We start from the raw sequence: 19,995 nt of genomic DNA on the forward strand, positions 1-19,995 counted from the left end.
ACGGCACCAAGAATCTTTACGAAGGTTCTAGGGTCACTCCTAGCGGTCCTAAGGCCGCAGGGCATAGCAGTAGCCCCTTACCTAGACGACATTCTGATACAGGTGTCGATTTTTCAAATCGTCAGGTCCCATACGGACATTGTTCTGGCATTCCTGAGGTCTCATGGGTGGAAGGTGAACGAAGAAAAGAGTTCTCTATCCCCTCTCACAAGAGTTTCCTTCCTAGGAACTCTGATAGATTCTGTAGAAATGAAGATTTACCTGACAGAGGCCAGGTTGTCAAAACTTCTAAATTCCTGCCGTGTTCTTTATTCTATTTCTCGCCCTTCAGTGGCTCAGTGTATGGAAGTAATCGGCTTAATGGTAGCGGCAATGGACATAGTACCGTTTGCCCGCCTACATCTCAGACCGCTGCAACTTTGCATGCTCAGTCAGTGGAATGGGGATTACACAGATGTGTCCCCTCTACTAAATCTGGATCAACAGACCAGGGATTCTCTTCTCTGGTGGCTATCTCGGGTCCATCTGTCCAAGGGTATGACCTTCCGCAGGCCAGATTGGACAATAGTAACGACAGATGCCAGCCTTCTGGGCTGGGGTGCAGTCTGGAACTCCCTGAAGGCTCAGGGCTCGTGGACTCAGGAGGAGGCACTCCTTCCGATAAACATTCTGGAACTAAGAGCGATATTCAATGCTCTTCAGGCTTGGCCTCAGCTTGCTGCGGTCAGGTTCATCAGATTTCAGTCGGACAATATCACGACTGTAGCCTACATCAACCATCAAGGGGGAACAAGGAGTTCCCTAGCAATGTTGGAGGTTTCAAAAATAATTCTATGGGCAGAGGTTCACTCTTGCCATCTATCAGCTATCCATATCCCAGGAGTAGAAAACTGGGAGGCGGATTTTCTAAGTCGGCAGACTTTTCATCCGGGGGAGTGGGAACTCCATCCGGAGGTATTTGCACAGTTGACTCAACTTTGGGGCAAACCAGAACTGGATCTCATGGCGTCTCGTCAGAACGCCAAGCTTCCTTGTTACGGATCCAGGTCCAGGGATCCCAAGGCAGCGCTGATAGATGCTCTAGCAGCGCCTTGGTCCTTCAACCTGGCTTATGTGTTTCCACCGTTTCCTCTGCTCCCTCGTCTGATTGCCAAGATCAAGCAGGAGAGAGCTTCGGTGATTTTGATAGCACCTGTGTGGCCACGCAGGACTTGGCATGCAGATCTGGTGGACATGTCATCCCTTCCACCATGGACACTGCCGCTGAGGCAGGACCTTCTACTTCAGGGTTCTTTCGACCATCCAAATCTAATTTCTCTGCGTCTGACTGCTTGGAGATTGAACGCTTGATTTTATCAAAGCGTGGTTTCTCTGAGTCGGTCATTGATACCTTAATTCAAGCTCGAAAGCCGGTCACCAGGAAAATCTATCATAAGATATGGTGAAGATATCTTCATTGGTGTGAATCCAAAGGTTACTCATGGAGTAAGGTCAGGATTCCTAGGATATTATCTTTTCTCCAAGAAGGATTGGAGAAGGGATTGTCAGCTAGTTCCTTAAAGGGACAGATTTCTGCTCTGTCTATTCTTTTGCACAAGCGTCTGGCTGATACTCCAGATGTTCAGGCGTTTTGTCAGGCTTTAGTTAGAATCAAGCCTGTGTTTAAACCTGTTGCTCCGCCATGGAGTTTAAATTTAGTTCTTAAGATTCTGCAGGGGGTTCCGTTTGAACCTTTGCATTCCATAGATATTAAACTTTTGTCTTGGAAAGTTCTGTTTTTAGTAGCTATCTCCTCGGCTCGAAGAGTTTCTGAGTTATCTGCTTTACAATGTGATTCCCCTTATCTCATTTTCCATGCAGATAAGGTAGTGTTACGTACTAAACCTGGTTTTCTTCCTAAGGTGGTATCTAATAAAAATATCAATCAGGAGATTGTTGTTCCTTCATTATGTCCTAATCCTTCTTCAAAGAAGGAACGTCTATTACACAATCTTGATGTGGTTCGTGCTTTAAAATTTTATTTACAAGCTACGAAGGATTTTCGTCAAACATCTGCTTTGTTTGTGGTCTACTCTGGACAGAGGAGAGGCCAAAAGGCTTCAGCAACTTCTCTTTCTTTTTGGCTAAGAAGTATAATCCACTTAGCTTATGAGACTGCTGGCCAGCAGCCTCCTGAAAGAATTACAGCTCATTCCACTAGAGCGGTAGCTTCCACATGGGCTTTTAAGAATGAGGCTTCTGTTGAACAGATTTGTAAGGCGGCGACTTGGTCGTCACTTCATACTTTTTCTAAATTCTATAAATTTGATACTTTTGCTTCTTCGGAGGCTATTTTTGGGAGAAAGGTCTTACAGGCAGTGGTGCCTTCCGTTAAAGCGCCTGCCTTGTCCCTCCCTTCATCCGTGTCCTATAGCTTTGGTATCCCACAAGTAATGGATGAATCCGTGGACTGGATACACCTTACAAGAGAAAACAAAATGTATGCTTACCTGATAAATTTATTTCTCTTGTGGTGTATCCAGTCCACGGCCCGCCCTGTCATTTTAAGGCAGGTGTTTTTTTATTTTTAAACTACAGTCACCACTGCACCCTATAGTTTCTCCTTTCTCTTGCTTGTCTTCGGTCGAATGACTGGGAGTGGCAGTTAGGGGAGGAGCTATATAGACAGCTCTGCTGTGGGTGTCCTTTTGCAGCTTCCTGTTGGGAAGGAGAATATCCCACAAGTAATGGATGAATCCGTGGACTGGATACACCACAAGAGAAATAAATTTATCAGGTAAACATAAATTTTGTTTTCTGTACCACGGCAGCAACATGTTAGGAAAACTCAGCAAGGCCCACCTCACAAGTTCCTAACTGTTTTAAAGCCACCACTACCCTACTGAAGAGACTAAGGTGGAGTACGACTAGACCCAGATCATCATGGAAGCTCAGAGCAAGTCTGCCCTGACCTCAAAACAAAAAAATCTTCATAGAAGAATCCTATATCAGACACCCAATTACTTCACCTCCTCCTTGCACGAGAGGCAAAGAGAATGACTGGGCTTTGTGGGTAGGGAAGTGATACTTAACAGCTTTTCTGTGGTGGTCTTTGCCTCCTCCTGCTGTCCAGGAGTGATATTCCCCAACAGTAATTGATGATGATCCAGGTTCTCAAACCTAAGGTTTGTTGATAAGTAGTGCAATCATTTTGAGGTCTTGAAAATCAAAAATATTTTGCAACAAAAGCATGGGGAATTAATGTAATAATTAGTAAGAACGTGCCAACTTCACTTGAAATTTAGTTTCCTTTTTGCTGGTCTGGAGCAAAAAGAATAGTGTTCTGCCTATCCCATTTGATCTTTAGAAGCACTAAATGAAGCATGGATATTGGTGGAAAGATATATTATAGGTCTGGACCGCCAAAGCACAATGCTTAATAATTGTGGATTTTGCCCTCAGCTCAGTGAGATCTGTTTCTAAGTTAACGCATTTCTGGGTAATTTACAGAAAAAATATAAATCTATAGGAAGAGATCTTCCACCTGAATGCATACGCCTAGATTTAGAGTTCTGCGGCCAAAGGGGTGCGTTAGCTACGCATGCTTTTTTTCCCACGCACCTTTTAAATACCGCTGGTATTTAGAGTTCACAGAATGGCTGGGTTTTCAGTGCGTTAGGCTCCAAAAAGGGAGCGTAGAGCATAATTTAACGCCACTGCAACTCTAGATACCAGCGGTGCTTACGGACGCGGCCAGCTTCAAAAACGTGCTTGTGCACGATTCCCCCATAGAAAAAAATGGGGCCATTTGAGCTGAAAAAAAAAACACCTGCAAAAAAGCCGCGTTCAGCTCCTAACGCAGCCCCATTGTTTTCTATGGGGAAACACTTCCTACGTCTGCACCTACGTGTACCCCGAGTCTAAACACCCCTAACCTTACACTTATTAACCCCTCATCTGCCGCCCCCGCTATCGCTGACACCTGCATATTATTATTAACCCCTAATCTGCCGCTCCGTACACCACCGCTACCTACATTATAGCTATGTACCCCTAATCTGCTGCCCCTAACACCGCCGACCCCTATATTATATTTATTAACCCCTAATCTGCCCCCCTCAACGTCGCCTCCACCTGCCTACACTTATTAACCCCTAATCTGCCGAGCGGACCGCACCGCTACTATAATAAAGTTATTAACCCCTAATCCGCCTCACTCCCGCCTCAATAACCCTATAATAAATAGTATTAACCCCTAATCTGCCCTCCCTAACATCACCAACACCTAACTTAAATTATTTACCCCTAATCTGCCGACCGAATCTCGCCGCTACTGTAATAAATGGATTAACCCCTAAAGCTAAGTCTAACCCTAACACTAACACCCCCCTAAGTTAAATATAATTTAAATTTAACGAAATAAATTAACTCTTATTAAATAAATTATTCCTATTTAAAGCTAAATACTTACCTGTAAAATAAACCCTAATATAGCTACAATATAAATTATAATTATATTATAGCTATTTTAGGATTTATATTTATTTTACAGGTAACTTTGTATTTATTTTAACCAGGTACAATAGCTATTAAATAGTTAAGAACTATTTAATAGCTAAAATAGTTAAAATAATTACAAAATTACCTGTAAAATAAATCCTAACCTAAGTTACAATTAAACCTAACACTACACTATCAATAAATTAATTAAATACAATATCTACAAATAAATACAATGAAATAAACTAACTAAAGTACAAAAAATAAAAAAGAACTAAGTTACAAAAAATAAAAAAATATTTACAAACATCAGAAAAATATTACAACAATTTTAAACTAATTACACCTACTCTAAGCCCCCTAATAAAATAACAAAGCCCCCCAAAATAAAAAAATGCCCTACCCTATTCTAAATTAAAAAAGTTCAAAGCTCTTTTACCTTACCAGCCCTTAAAAGGACATTTTGTGGGGCATGCCCCAAAGAATTCAGCTCTTTTGCCTGAAAAAAAAACATATAATACCCCCCCCCAACATTACAACCCACCACCCACATACCCCTAATCTAACCCAAACCCCCCTTAAATAAACCTAACACTAAGCCCCTGAAGATCTTCCTACCTTATCTTCACCTCGCCGGGTATCACCGATCGGTCCTGGCTCCAAAATCTTCATCCAACCCAAGCGGGGGCTGGCGATCCATAATCCTGCGGCTGAAGAGGCTCCAAAGTCTTCATCCTATCCGGGAAGAAGAGGCAATCCAGACTGGCAACCATATTGATCCAAGCGGCATCTTCTATCTTCATCCGATGAGGAACGGCTCCATCGTGAAGACCTCCATTGCGGATCAATCTTCTTCCTCCGACGTCCAAGTGAAGAATGACGGTTCCTTTAAGGGACGTCATCCAAGATGGCGTCCCTCGAATTCCGATTGGCTGATAGGATTCTATCAGCCAATCGGAATTAGGGTAGGAAAATTCTGATTGGCTGATGGAATCAAGTTCAATCCGATTGGCTGATCCGATCAGCCAATCAGATTGAGCTCGCATTCTATTGGCTGTTCCGATCATCCAATAGAATGCGAGCTCAATCTGATTGGCTGATCGGATCAGCCAATCGGATTGAACTTGATTCTGATTGGCTGATTCCATCAGCCAATCAGAATTTTCCTACCTTAATTCCGATTGGCTGATAGAATCCTATCAGCCAATCGGAATTCGAGGGACGCCATCTTGGATGACGTCCCTTAAAGGAACCGTCATTCTTCACTTGGACGTCGGAGGAAGAAGATTGATCCGCGCTGGAGGTCTTCACGATGGAGCCGTTCCTCATCGGATGAAGATAGAAGATGCCGCTTGAATCAAGATGGTTGCCGGTCTGGATCGCCTCTTCTTTCCGGATAGGATGAAGACTTTGGAGCCTCTTCTGGACCTCTTCAGCCGAAGGATTATGGATCACCAGCCCCCGCTTGGGTGGGATGAAGATTTTGGAGCCAGGACCGATCGGTGATACCTGGCGAGGTGAAGATAAGGTAAGAAGATCTTCAGGGGCTTAGTGTTAGGTTTATTTAAGGGTGGTTTGGGTTAGATTAGGGGTATGTGGGTGGTGGGTTGTAATGTTGGGGGGGGGGTATTGTATGTTTTTTTTTTACAGGCAAAAGAGCTGAATTCTTTGGGGCATGCCCCACAAAAGGTCCTTTTAAGGGCTGGTAAGGTAAAAGAGCTTTGAACTTTTTTAATTTAGAATAGGGTAGGGCATTTTTTTATTTTGGGGGGCTTTGTTATTTTATTAGGGGGCTTAGAGTAGGTGTAATTAGTTTAAAATTGTTGTAATATTTTTCTGATGTTTGTAAATATTTTTTTATTTTTTGTAACTTAGTTCTTTTTTATTTTTTGTACTTTAGTTAGTTTATTTCATTGTATTTATTTGTAGATATTGTATTTAATTAATTTATTGATAGTGTAGTGTTAGGTTTAATTGTAGGTAATTGGAGGTATTTAATTTAATTTATTTATTGATAGTGTAGTGTTAGGTTTAATTGTAACTTAGGTTAGGATTTATTTTACAGGTAATTTTGTAATTATTTTAACTATTTTAGCTATTAAATAGTTCTTAACTATTTAATAGCGATTGTACCTGGTTAAAATAAATACAAAGTTACCTGTAAAATAAATATAAATCCTAAAATAGCTATAATATAATTATAATTTATATTGTAGCTATATTAGGGTTTATTTTACAGGTAAGTATTTAGCTTTAAATAGGAATAATTTATTTAATAAGAGTTCATTTATTTCGTTAGATTTAAATTATATTTAACTTAGGGGGGTGTTAGTGTTAGGGTTAGACTTAGTTTTAGGGGTTAATCCATTTATTACAGTAGCGGCGAGATTCGGTCGACAGATTAGGGGTTAATAATTGAAGTTAAGTGTCGGCGATGTTAGGGAGGGCAGATTAGGGGTTAATACTATTTATTATAGGGTTATTGAGGCGGGAGTGAGGCGGATTAGGGGTTAATAACTTTATTATAGTAGCGGTGCGGTCCGCTCGGCAGATTAGGGGTTAATAAGTGTAGGCAACGTTGAGGGGGGCAGATTAGGGGTTAATAAATATAATATAGGGGTCGGCGGTGTTAGGGGCAGCAGATTAGGGGTACATAGCTATAATGTAGGTGGCGGTGGTGTACGGAGCGGCAGATTAGGGGTTAATAATAATATGCAGGGGTCAGCGATAGCGGGGGCGGCAGATTAGGGGTTAATAAATATAATATAGGGGTCGGCGGTGTTAGGGGCAGCAGATTAGGGGTACATAGGGATAACGTAGTTGGCGGCAGTGTACGGAGCGGAAGATTAGGGGTTAAAAAATTTAAATATAGTGGCAGCGATGTGGGGGGACCCCGGTTTAGAGGTACATAGGTAGTTTATGGGTGTTAGTGTACTTTAGAGCACAGTAGATAAGAGCTTTATAAACCGGCGTTAGCCCAGAAAGCTCTTAACTACTGACTTTTTTCTGCGGCTGGAGTTTTGTCGTTAGATTTCTAACGCTCACTTCAGCCACGACTCTAAACACCGGCGTTAGGAAGATCCCATTGAAAAGATAGGATACGCAATTGACGTAAGGGGATCTGCGGTATGGAAAAGTCACGGCTGGAAAGTGAGCGTTAGACCCTTTCCTGACTGACTCTAAATACCGGCGGTACCCCAAAACCAGCGTTAGGAGCCTCTAACGCTGGTTTTCACGGCTACCGCCCAACTCTAAATCTAGGCCATAGTGTTTTTTGTGTTTCACAGTTTAACATGCCTGGACTATAAATAGTAAAAATGTTTGAGGCTTAGTTTAGTCTGGTTCAGCATAAGTAATTAATTGATGCACATTGGTGAACTGAACCAATATGAATAAACATCAGTAATAAATTATGTATACAAACCATACAAAACATATCCTTAAACCCTTGATGTTCCCAGGTATACATGGGAGGTTAACACAAAAGCACAGTCCCTGTAATGACTGAAAAGGGTATTTACTACTATATAACTATATTAAGATCTGCCCTTCTTCTATGGTTGTCTGAAGTAAAAAAAATAAGCAAATAGGTGCCTAGCCAAAAACGTGAAACGACATGTGGGTAGAGTATAGCACTTGCCACCTTGTAAACAGCCTGTTCTCCAGGAAAGATGACAATTAAAAGTATGTTATAGGGAAAGTAACATCACATAAAGCATCAGGAGTTAATTGGTCAAGAAACACATACAGATGGATAAGGATTTCTACATGTCAATATTGTGAGATTATACAAAATTCAAGAAAAATAAATGTTTAAATAATATAAAATATTGTAAATAACCTTATCAGACAGACAAAAATTAAAGATAGTTGTTTAATATTTATTGTAAAGGAGAGAATGATTAATATAGGTCAGCTTTACCTGTGCTTTCTCTTCTTTTTTTGAGCAGTAGTCATTAGTTCCTTGGTTGGTACTTTCAGAATCAATGAATCTTTTACAGCAAATTGGAAAACCTTTGAGGGAAAAAGTACTATCAATGTACCAGAACTGCATGTTTAAGCTTGCGAATTGTCTTAAGGTAATGAAGGCGTGAGCCGAAACGCGTCTGCCCCCCCATCCGTTTTTCAGCACATAGTTTTTATGTTTTTGTTTGTTGCTTCCATGCTGTAATAATTAATATTTTTTATTTTACTCATGCTCCCCTTTTTGCTATTTTTCATTAGCTTGCTTATTGTCTTGGAAAAGCAGAAAACAAGGTTATGCTGTTTACAAAATTGTATGCCCTTATGAGAGAGCTTGTTCACAGCTATGTCTGTTATTTTATTAATACATTTATGTGTGCATTTCCTTTGATCATGTGTCTACTGAATAATCCTATTTTGTCTTGCCAGGCTTATAGAGGTTTATCTCTGTTCTCCACAGATCTCTTGAAGTTCTCCCTGTCAGTCAATAAACATGTATTCTAAGTTGTAAATTTAAATTGAACGATCTTTTTACTGAACATCTTCCACAAAAAAAAATATTACCATGTATAAAAGCCTGCCCATTTGTATAAAACATATACAATTGTTTGTTTTTGTATTTTGCTTACAAAGCCTATTTGGGGAACTCTAATGCTCCCAAATGAAGAAGCAAAGCTTAGATGTCAAGTTAGTAGTAGTCATTTGTCAGACATGAACAGGATGACTGCAAAAAGATATAGTTGAAATTTTAGCAAAGACTCAGATTCCCATACCTCAGAGATGTCCTGCTCCTACCTGTTTGCACAACTTAGTTCCCATAAGCTGAGCTATGGAGCAAAAGTTATTGAAGTAAGTTCCTTGAAAGACTCTAAAAAGTGACTCTTCAGCCCCAGACCACTCCACTGGCTCATTGGACTCCTCTACTTCTTGAAGCTCCCCGCTCGAGCTGCTCTGCTTCTGCTTGGTAGGTGTCTGGCAGCGTGAATTTGCTTCTGTGAGAAAAGAGAGGTTAAAAAGTTGGATGTTAACAAAGCTACGTTCTTTACTGTTTTTCTTTCTTTATTCTTACATGGCTAAAGCATGTACATGATTATATTCAGTTCATTCATGTATCCTACAGATTTTGTATTTGAGAATGTATAAACTGACAAGTGCTATTTTGTATGCTTTATGTTTCTCTGACACTGTCTAAATGATATATTATACATTAAAAAAAAAACACGTTGCACTTATACATTAAAGGGAATTGTTACCCATAAACTGATGTAACTATATAAATTAATAAAATACACTTCAGAGGTGAATATTTAAATTATACAAAAATGTGAATAAACCAAAATAAATAAACTCAACCCTGTACACCAACATTAAATAATCTAGTACTAATAATAATAATTTGTAAATGTTTTATTTCACGAAGGCGACTGCGCAATGCAAACTTTGAAAACAATATTGTCTTTGGTGGTCATGGCTATGTGTAATCATGTGTCTATTACACTGTAATATAGTTAAATATTGTAAAACTAATGCATAAAGTGTAAATTTACGCAATTAAACGTTGATGAAAAGGTTAATGTCTCGAGGCAGCCATGTTGATTATAGAAAAATCGCAGTTTGAACAAACTTGGTAGAGGACCTTGCAAGAAGCATATGTGCAAAATTGCACTTCATTGCACTAAACGATTTAAGGGAAGAAGCTGTTTGAAGATTTTCGCAAAATGCAAGATGGCTGCCCCATCTTGTGACCAAGGCACTTCTCTTGAGCAATAGCAATTCTATGTAACAGCGGCAGAGAGCACGGCAAGTTTCAACGTTGTAACATAAGCAGAGGAGCAAAAGATTTTTAAGCATTTATCGAAATTAAGCGCAAAAAGCAATATGGCCGCCAGAGCATGTGACCTATGAGTTCAATGTTGCATGAGTTGTAGCAGACGAATAGGCTATACCAGCATACCTGATATCAAGAGCTTTTCATTAGCAGTTCAAGAGTTATGGGCAATAGAAAAAGGGCAGAATAATAAAAAATAAAATAAAAATAATAATCCTGACAATTACAATAGCTTGTCTAGCACTACTACCTTACAACCTACACTAACCTTTCCTATACCAGTTCCTCCCCTCCATTACTATCCACCATGAACCTCCTTAGAATGTAAGCCTAAGAGCCCAACTACTTGCAGATCACCCTCACAAGAGCTGACTACAACAGTGTGACTCTAGGCAGGGCCCTCTACCCATTTGATCCCAATAATTGCTACCTTGTATACTGCCTATGTTTATAGCGCTGCGGAATCTGTTGGCGCTCTACAAATAATCTGTTGGCGCTCTAGAAATAAAAAAATAAAATAACCCAACACCTCAGAGACTGAGATGTTAAGGGCTGCTTAGCAAACAACCTTCCGGGGTTAACAAATAAATGAGTTATGATTGGCTAAAATGGCCGATTCCCTCCATGATCGTCGAAAGTAGCTAATGCACTAGCTAACAAAAGAGACAAAGAAATTGCTCTGTTAAGGGCTTCTCAGCAATCCACTATCAGGCAGTTCATCAAGAAAAAGCAAAAGACTATCATACATTAAACTTTGCTAACAGAGTATCCGCCACTCCGATCGCTAACAAAATCGGAGGCAAAGCGGAGAAAACAAGTCACATGACCCACTGACGAAAACCTGTCCCATTATACAGAAGCTCGTCTAACATAATCTTAAGAACTTCCCGCCACGAAAAACTGACATGGCGATGACAAAGCCCAATGCACTATACAGAGAGTGCAGAATTATTAGGCAAATGAGTATTTTGACCACATCATCCTCTTTATGCATGTTGTCTTACTCCAAGCTGTATAGGCTCGAAAGCCTACTACCAATTAAGCATATTAGGTGATGTGCAGCTCTGTAATGAGAAGGGGTGTGGTCTAATGACATCAACACCCTATATCAGGTGTGCATAATTATTAGGCAACTTCCTTTCCTTTGGCAAAATGGGTCAAAAGAAGGACTTGACAGGCTCAGAAAAGTCAAAAATAGTGAGATATCTTGCAGAGGGATGCAGCACTCTTAAAATTGCAAAGCTTCTGAAGCGTGATCATCGAACAATCAAGCGTTTCATTCAAAATAGTCAACAGGGTCGCAAGAAGCGTGTGGAAAAACGAAGGCGCAAAATAACTGCCCATGAACTGAGAAAAGTCAAGCGTGCAGCTGCCAAGATGCCACTTGCCACCATTTTGGCCATATTTCAGAGCTGCAACATCACTGGAGTGCCCAAAAGCACAAGGTGTGCAATACTCAGAAACATGGCCAAGGTAAGAAAGGCTGAAAGACGACCACCACTGAACAAGACACACAAGCTGAAACGTCAAGACTGGGCCAAGAAATATCTCAAGACTGATTTTTCTAAGGTTTTATGGACTGATGAAATGAGAGTGAGTCTTGATGGGCCAGTGGCTGGATTGGTAAAGGGCAGAGAGCTCCAGTCCGACTCAGATGCCAGCAAGGTGGAGGTGGAGTTCTGGTTTGGGCTGGTATCATCAAAAATGAGCTTGTGGGGCCTTTTAGGGTTGAGGATGGAGTCAAGCTCAACTCCCAGTCCTACTGCCAGTTTCTGGAAGACACCTTCTTCAAGCAGTGATACAGGAAGAAGTCTGCATCCTTCAAGAAAAACATGATTTTCATGCAGGACAATGCTCCATCACATGCGTCCAAGTACTCCACAGCGTGGCTGGCAAGAAAGGGTATAAAAGAAGAAAATCTAATGACATGGCCTCCTTGTTCACCTGATCTGAACCCCATTGAGAACCTGTGGTCCATCATCAAATGTGAGATTTACAAGGAGGGAAAACAGTACACCTCTCTGAACAGTGTCTGGGAGGCTGTGGTTGCTGCTGCATGCAATGTTGATGGTGAACAGATCAAAACACTGACAGAATCCATGGATGGCAGGCTTTTGAGTGTCCTTGCAAAGAAAGGTGGCTATATTGGTCACTGATTTGTTTTTGAATGTCAGAAATGTATATTTGTGAATGTTGAGATGTTATATTGGTTTCACTGGTAAAAATAAATAATTGAAATGGGTATATATTTGTTTTTTGTTAAGTTGCCTAATAATTATGCACAGTAATAGTCACCTGCACACACAGATATCCCCCTAAAATAGCTATAACTAAAAACAAACTAAAAACTACTTCCAAAACTATTCAGCTTTGATATTAATGAGTTTTTTGGGTTCATTGAGAACATGGTTGTTGTTCAATAATAAAATTAATCCTCAAAAATACAACTTGCCTAATAATTCTTCACTCCCTGTAAACATAATTAACAGGCATGTCTTACCGAGTAAGCGTTATATGCTTCGAGGGAATGGCGGGTAACAAATTCCTAGCACGGACTTGTAACATTGTACAACAGGAAAAAAATAAGCCAAACTCCAAACACACCCAACGGAAGAGTTTCAGCTGCGTGTCTCATAAAATAAATGCAGCCTTACTCAAAGAGATGAGTCTGCCTATGAAAATAACCATAGCTAATATTTAGCTCTGGCTTACATGTAAAACATAGACAAAAACACTCACACATGAAGCATCTTTGACTAGCTAAACCAAAAATAAATAAGAGGTATACACTTTATATAAAAATAAAAGTAAAAACCCCTGTCTCCTTATAATAAGTGCCTGCTCACTGCCTGCCAATAGCCTAGCCAAGGATAGTGTGTCCCATATACTGTTGCAGATTTGAACCCATTAAGTGCACAGCCTCCCCAACTAGAAGACCAAAAGGCACTTACCTGCATCTAGCTGTCCGGCAGGAGGACAGCTTACATGATGTGTCAGGATGCCACTCCTCACATAGACTTGTAGAAACAAAGAAAGATCAGAATAAATCTATTCTGGCTTTCTATACCACGGGAAGCAGACATGTTAGGAAAACGCAGCAAGGCCCACCTTACTAGTTCCTAAATGCTTTAAAGCCACCACTGCCCTACTGAACAGACTGACGTGGAGTACGGCTAAACCCAACCCTTGAAAAGGGGAAAAGATCAGAGCAAACCTACTCTGGCTTTCAAAATAATAAAATCTTGATTGAAGTGAAATAAATCCAATTTTTATCAGACACTAAAACTTCACCTCCTCCATGCATCTAAGGCAAAGAGAATGACTGGGGGTTGTAAGAAGGGAAGAGATATTTAACAGCTTTGCTGTGGTGCCTCCTCCTGCTCGCCAGGAGTGATATTCCCAACAGTAATTGATGATTCCGTGGACTCACCGTATCTTAGGAAAGAAAGTAGAAAGAATATCGTCCTTACTGTAGTAAATCAGGACAGCCTTAATATAAAACAGTCCCACAGTATTATACAGTTTCCAATAAGTATCAATTGGTGTTGTAAGTAACCGTACTCACACAGAGGAGAGCTACTATAGCTTTAATGTCTAAGCTCAATGAAGGAGAATACCCAGGTTGCTGGGGGTTCCACTATATTCGGTACAACAATTTGTATAAAAATCCCCCTAGGATCTATACAATGCTTTGACACAAAACTGTATGAAGAATAAAAGCTTCACTGAGCATTTCAGCTACAAAGTCCTGTATATCTCTATCTTACACTTCAGTTAGTATCGTTCCGAGTCCACCCATTCTCGTGATGACATTGATTGCCACATAGGTCTGCAGTTGTGTATTTTGGTTTACTCAGTTTATTCACAGTAGTTCCTAAAATGTTCGTATAAGACACCTTGAGGCCATGGTATCTTTTTTTATGCATTTGACACCCCATGCACTCCTTGTATTTCAACATAAACAAAATAAAATATACAGTGAATGAACATACTAATATTAATATACCTATATAAAAATGTACTTTACTTAATATATAAATATAAACATATATATATATATATATATATATATATATATATATATATATATATATATATATATCTCCATACAAGAAAAAGTATCCCAACTGTGGGTGCTACAGAAATATATATCTCCCCTAGATGGTTTAAGTATACCCTTATCTGACACACAACCTAACAACAGTCCTAATTATAAAAGATCAGAGGTTACAACCTATAGATGCATCAAACCAAATATTTAATTGCACAATTGTTTTCACAAAAAATTGAAAAAAGCCACAAAAGCAGTAACTCATAATTATAGTCCAAGCAGGTTTAAATAAGGGTACCCTTGTTTAAGGATTCAGGGAGCTCCCTGTTTATGTATAACACAGGTCATGGGGTAATTCCACCCAGTAAGCAGTCCCTCTATTAGTAAGCATTACACAAGCGTTCAAGCAAATTGCTCCTTGCGGTACAGAACCCCATTTAAAGGTGTGGTTAGTATTACGCAGTCTCCCCCACAAGCGGTCTGTTGGCAAATACAAGCATAGGATGGGTAAGTAGTCAGCCCACCATACTCACTTCCTTGTGATATCCAGATTGATCATTGTTGTTCCGTGAGTGGGGCCTACTTCAGTGACTTACCTTACCCTCCTGTTTCGCTTAGCTCCACTGTCCGTAATAGCCTGCTTACCAGATCGGGCGTTCTGTTAATTCCGGAGCTTCCTTTGTAAGGTTAATAGCTAGTAGTAGCTTGTTGTAGCTTGAGCGGGTCCTGGTGCATCCTGCAAGAGTATAGTGTAGCTGCCTTGCTACACACATTTCACCCCTAAAGGCATGGGGCTTCTTCCGGCTTAGGTTGATGGCGTCACTCTGTATCGACTCCCTTTAAAGGCGTATAACTCCGCCTTCATCTCCGGGTGAAATTGAGACATAAAAGTTCATTTTTACACAAAAACAAACAATATTTTACCGCTGGTGGCTATAATGTGGCTCGTTATTATTTACATTTATGATAATGTTAATACATGTATTTTACACAATTAAATGCACAGAAAGGGATTCTGGTACATTATTATAAGTCACAATGTACTTTCTAATCAGTTAAACTTTCTTGAGAAATAGTTATGTTTAAAGAGATATATGAAATTAACTCTTTTATCAGATTCACATCTTTTGGGGAAAGAAATTGCTTACTATATTTACCATTAAAGGTATATACTCTAGTTGTGTGGGATGATCAGGAATTAGCTACCTAAAAATGGGGCAAAGTTAAGTTCCTCATTCATACCCTTGGGTTTAAGGGAACCTAAATTGAAAATCTAATTACATTCTTTTTGGAGTAATAGCTTATCCAGGTTGCCACCTCTTTCATTCAAGTCACTTATTCCAGACCTCTAAATTGTACGGCTTCTTCATCACTATTGTGATTATAAAAGAAGTGCCTTGCTACACTACTGGTTTCTATACATTTATTTTTTATATCTCTTTTGTGTTCCTTGATTCTTTCTTTCAATTCACGATAGGTTTTCCCTATATAGTAACCAAGACAACTGCACTGCAGTATATACACAACTCCTTCCGTTTTACATGTAATACGATCTTTTACTTGTGTATGTATTTTTCCTATGCTGTCACAGAAGGTTTTTCCTCTCAGCATATTTTTGCAAACTGAACACTTTGTACATTGAAAATTGCCATCTCTTGCTTTGTGTTTAATTATCTACATTATGCTTTCCTGACCTTTAAATAAACTACTCACTAATTTATCCTTTAGGTTAGGAGCCCTTTTAGTTGTTGAACTTGGTTTTTGCCCCACCATTCTTTCTATTGATTAATCTAGGGTCAAGACATGCCAGTGCTTCCTCAGGATTGATATCAAGTTATACCACTGCTCATTATATGTACTAACAAAACGAATGTAATTAGTGGCATCAGCAATTTTAGCTTTGTACAGTAGGTTCTCCCTGTTACTATCTCGTGCTCTGCAGTATGCCTTTTTAAGTGTTTTCTGCAGATAGCCTCTTTCCTTGAACCTTATTTGGAGAGCTTTTGCTTCATTTTTAAAAATATCTGTATGGGTACAGTTTCTGTGGTGCCTCAGGTATTGGCCCTGTGGTATATTTTTAAGTAAGTGTGGTAAATGGTGACTGTCTGCATGAAGCAGAGTATTCCCAGCTGTATAGAAAGACCACTTCAGTAGGACTGCAAGAATAGGTGAATTTCAAAATATAGTATTTAGTCTTTCTCAGTAAGAGGAGCTAAATACAATAAACATAAAGATTTTGTAATAGAACTCCTAAGATTTATCCTAAACCATAACTATTTTGTCTTCCAGAAAAAAATTTCTATGAACAAATCCTGGGTACAGCGATGGGCACATACTCTGCCCGACCTATGCCTGCCTGTACCTAGGGGGCTGTGAAAGAAACAGTGCTTGATGCCTATAATATAGATCTGAGCCATATTAGTTTATGGCTCAGATTTATTGATGGCATTGTAATGTTCTGGGAGGGGAGTATTGAACAATTAGCCGATTTCATGGAAAGACTAAATACTATAATTTAAAATTCACCTGCATTTAATCGAGTAAAATACATGTATTAGCATTATCATAAATGTAAATAATAATGAGCCCCATTATAGCCACTAGCGGTAAAATATTGTTTGTTTTTGTGTAAAAATTAACTTGTCTCAATTTCACCCGGAGATGAAGGCAGAGTTATACGCCTTTAAAGGGCGTCGATAAAAAGAGTGACGCCATCAAAGTTGGAAGAAGCCCCGTGCCTTTAGGGGTGAAACGTGCATAGCAAGGCAGCTACATTATACTCGAGCAGAAAGCACCAGGACCCGCTCAAGCTACTACTAGCTATTAACCTTACAAAGGAAGCTCCAGAGTTAACAGAATGCCCAATCTAATGAGCAGGCGGTATCAAACAGTATTTGAACCCCTGGGTGGAATTACCCCACGACTGGTGTTATACAAAAACAGATAGCTCCCTGTATCCTTAAACAAGAGTATCCTAATTTAAACCTGCTTGGCTTTTTTTAATTTTTTGTGAAAACAATTGTACAATTAAATATTTGGTTTGATGCATCTATAGGTTGTGACCTCTGATCTTTTATAATTAGGACTATTGTTAGGTTGAATGCCAGATAAGGGTATACTTAAACCATCTAGGAGAGACATATATATCTGTATCACACACAGTTGGGATACTTTTCCTTGTATGAATTTATGTAATTATACCTCTGTAGCACTACACACTTACATATTAATTTATTTGGGTAAGTGGGTAATAACGTAGTCACGTAACTAAATTCTAGTGCCAATCATCCCTATTAACTATATAGATATATATCCCCCATTTTAAAAGTTATAGAAAGTAACCCCCTTTCCTATTCATCCATGCATCATAGATGATAGTGCACTGTCTCCTAGACAATGTGTGCACAAAAAAAGGTTATTTGAAAATTATGCCTATTCGGTCATACAGAAAGCATGAAAAAACAGAATTTATGCTTACCTGATAAATTACTTTCTCCAACGGTGTGTCCGGTCCACGGCGTCATCCTTACTTGTGGGATATTCTCTTCCCCAACAGGAAATGGCAAAGAGCCCAGCAAAGCTGGTCACATGATCCCTCCTAGGCTCCGCCTACCCCAGTCATTCGACCGACGTACAGGAGGAAATATGCATAGGAGAAACCATATGATACCGTGGTGACTGTAGTTAGAGAAAATAATTCATCAGACCTGATTAAAAAAACCAGGGCGGGCCGTGGACCGGACACACCGTTGGAGAAAGTAATTTATCAGGTAAGCATAAATTCTGTTTTCTCCAACATAGGTGTGTCCGGTCCACGGCGTCATCCTTACTTGTGGGAACCAATACCAAAGCTTTAGGACACGGATGAAGGGAGGGAGCAAATCAGGTCACCTAAATGGAAGGCACCACGGCTTGCAAAACCTTTCTCCCAAAAATAGCCTCTGAAGAAGCAAAAGTATCAAATTTGTAAAATTTGGCAAAAGTGTGCAGTGAAGACCAAGTCGCTGCCTTACATATCTGGTCAACAGAAGCCTCGTTCTTGAAGGCCCATGTGGAAGCCACAGCCCTAGTGGAATGAGCTGTGATTCTTTCAGGAGGCTGCCGTCCGGCAGTCTCATAAGCCAATCGGATAATGCTTTTAATCCAAAAAGAAAGAGAGGTAGAAGTTGCCTTTTGACCTCTCCTTTTACCAGAATAAACAACAAACAAAGAAGATGTTTGTCTGAAATCTTTAGTGGCCTCTAAATAGAATTTTAGAGCACGGACTACGTCCAAATTGTGTAACAAACGTTCCTTCTTTGAAACTGGATTCGGACACAAAGAAGGTACAACTATCTCCTGGTTAATATTCTTGTTGGAAACAACTTTCGGAAGAAAACCAGGCTTACTACGCAAAACCACCTTATCTGCATGGAACACCAGATAGGGCGGAGAACACTGCAGAGCAGATAACTCAGAAACTCTTCTAGCAGAAGAAATTGCAACCAAAAACAAAACTTTCCAAGATAATAACTTAATATCTACGGAATGTAAGGGTTCAAACGGAACCCCTTGAAGAACTGAAAGAACTAGATTAAGACTCCAGGGAGGAGTCAAAGGTCTGTAAGCAGTCAGTTGGAGGGAAACCAGATTCGGATGTTCGAATGGACCTTGAACAAGAAGGTCCTGTCTCAAAGGTAGCTTCCATGGTGGAGCCGATGACATATTCACCAGGTCTGCATACCAAGTCCTGCGTGGCCACGCAGGAGCTATCAAGATCACCGAAGCCCTCTCCTGATTGATCCTGGCTACCAGCCTGGGAATGAGAGGAAACGGTGGGAATACATAAGCTAGGTTGAAGGTCCAAGGTGCTACTAGTGCATCTACTAGAGTCGCCTTGGGATCCCTGGATCTGGACCCGTAACAAGGAACCTTGAATTTCTGACGAGAGGCCATCAGATCCATGTCTGGAATGCCCCATAATCGAGTTATTTGGGCAAAGATTTCCGGATGGAGTTCCCACTCCCCCGGATGGAATGTCTGACGACTCAGAAAATCCGCTTCCCAATTTTCCACTCCTGGGATGTGGATTGCAGACAAGTGGCAGGAGTGATCCTCCGCCCATTGAATTATCTTGGTCACTTCCTCCATCGCCAGGGAACTCCTTGTTCCCCCCTGATGGTTGATATATGCAACTGTCGTCATGTTGTCTGATTGAAACCTTATGAATTTGGCCTTTGCTAGATGAGGCCAAGCTTTGAGAGCATTGAATATCGCTCTCAGTTCCAGAATGTTTATCGGGAGAAGAGATTCTTCCCGAGACCATAGACCCTGAGCTTTCAGGGGTTCCCAGACCGCGCCCCAGCCCACCAGACTGCGTCGGTCGTGACAATGACCCACTCTGGTCTGCGGAAGCTCATTCCCTGTGACAGATTGTCCAGGATCAGCCACCAACGGAGTGAATCTCTGGTCCTTTGATCTACTTGAATCGTCGGAGACAAGTCTGTATAATCCCCATTCCACTGTCTGAGCATGCACAGTTGTAATGGTCTTAGATGAATTCGTGCAAAAGGAACTATGTCCATTGCTGCAACCATCAATCCTATTACTTCCATGCACTGCGCTATGGAAGGACGAAGAACAGAATGAAGTACTTGACAAGAACTTAGAAGTTTTGATTTTCTGACCTCTGTCA

At 40.3% G+C, this 19,995-nt stretch overlaps 1 protein-coding gene across 6 annotated transcripts in view; it reads right to left on the reverse strand.

The window, feature by feature from the left end:
- EZH1 (enhancer of zeste 1 polycomb repressive complex 2 subunit) overlaps window positions 1-19,995 on the reverse strand; it is a 485,968-nt gene that overhangs the window by 136,270 nt on the left and 329,703 nt on the right. For all 6 annotated transcript variants that reach the window (XM_053699400.1, XM_053699426.1, XM_053699407.1 and 3 more), the window contains 2 exons: window positions 9,238-9,434; window positions 8,402-8,493 (listed from right to left, as the gene is read on the reverse strand). In XM_053699400.1, coding sequence (XP_053555375.1) covers window positions 8,402-8,493; window positions 9,238-9,434 — 289 coding nt within the window. The remainder of the gene's footprint in view (window positions 1-8,401; window positions 8,494-9,237; window positions 9,435-19,995) is intronic.

This window comes from Bombina bombina, chromosome 1 (assembly GCF_027579735.1).
Source record: "Bombina bombina isolate aBomBom1 chromosome 1, aBomBom1.pri, whole genome shotgun sequence".
NCBI classification, from domain to species: Eukaryota; Metazoa; Chordata; class Amphibia; order Anura; family Bombinatoridae; genus Bombina; species Bombina bombina.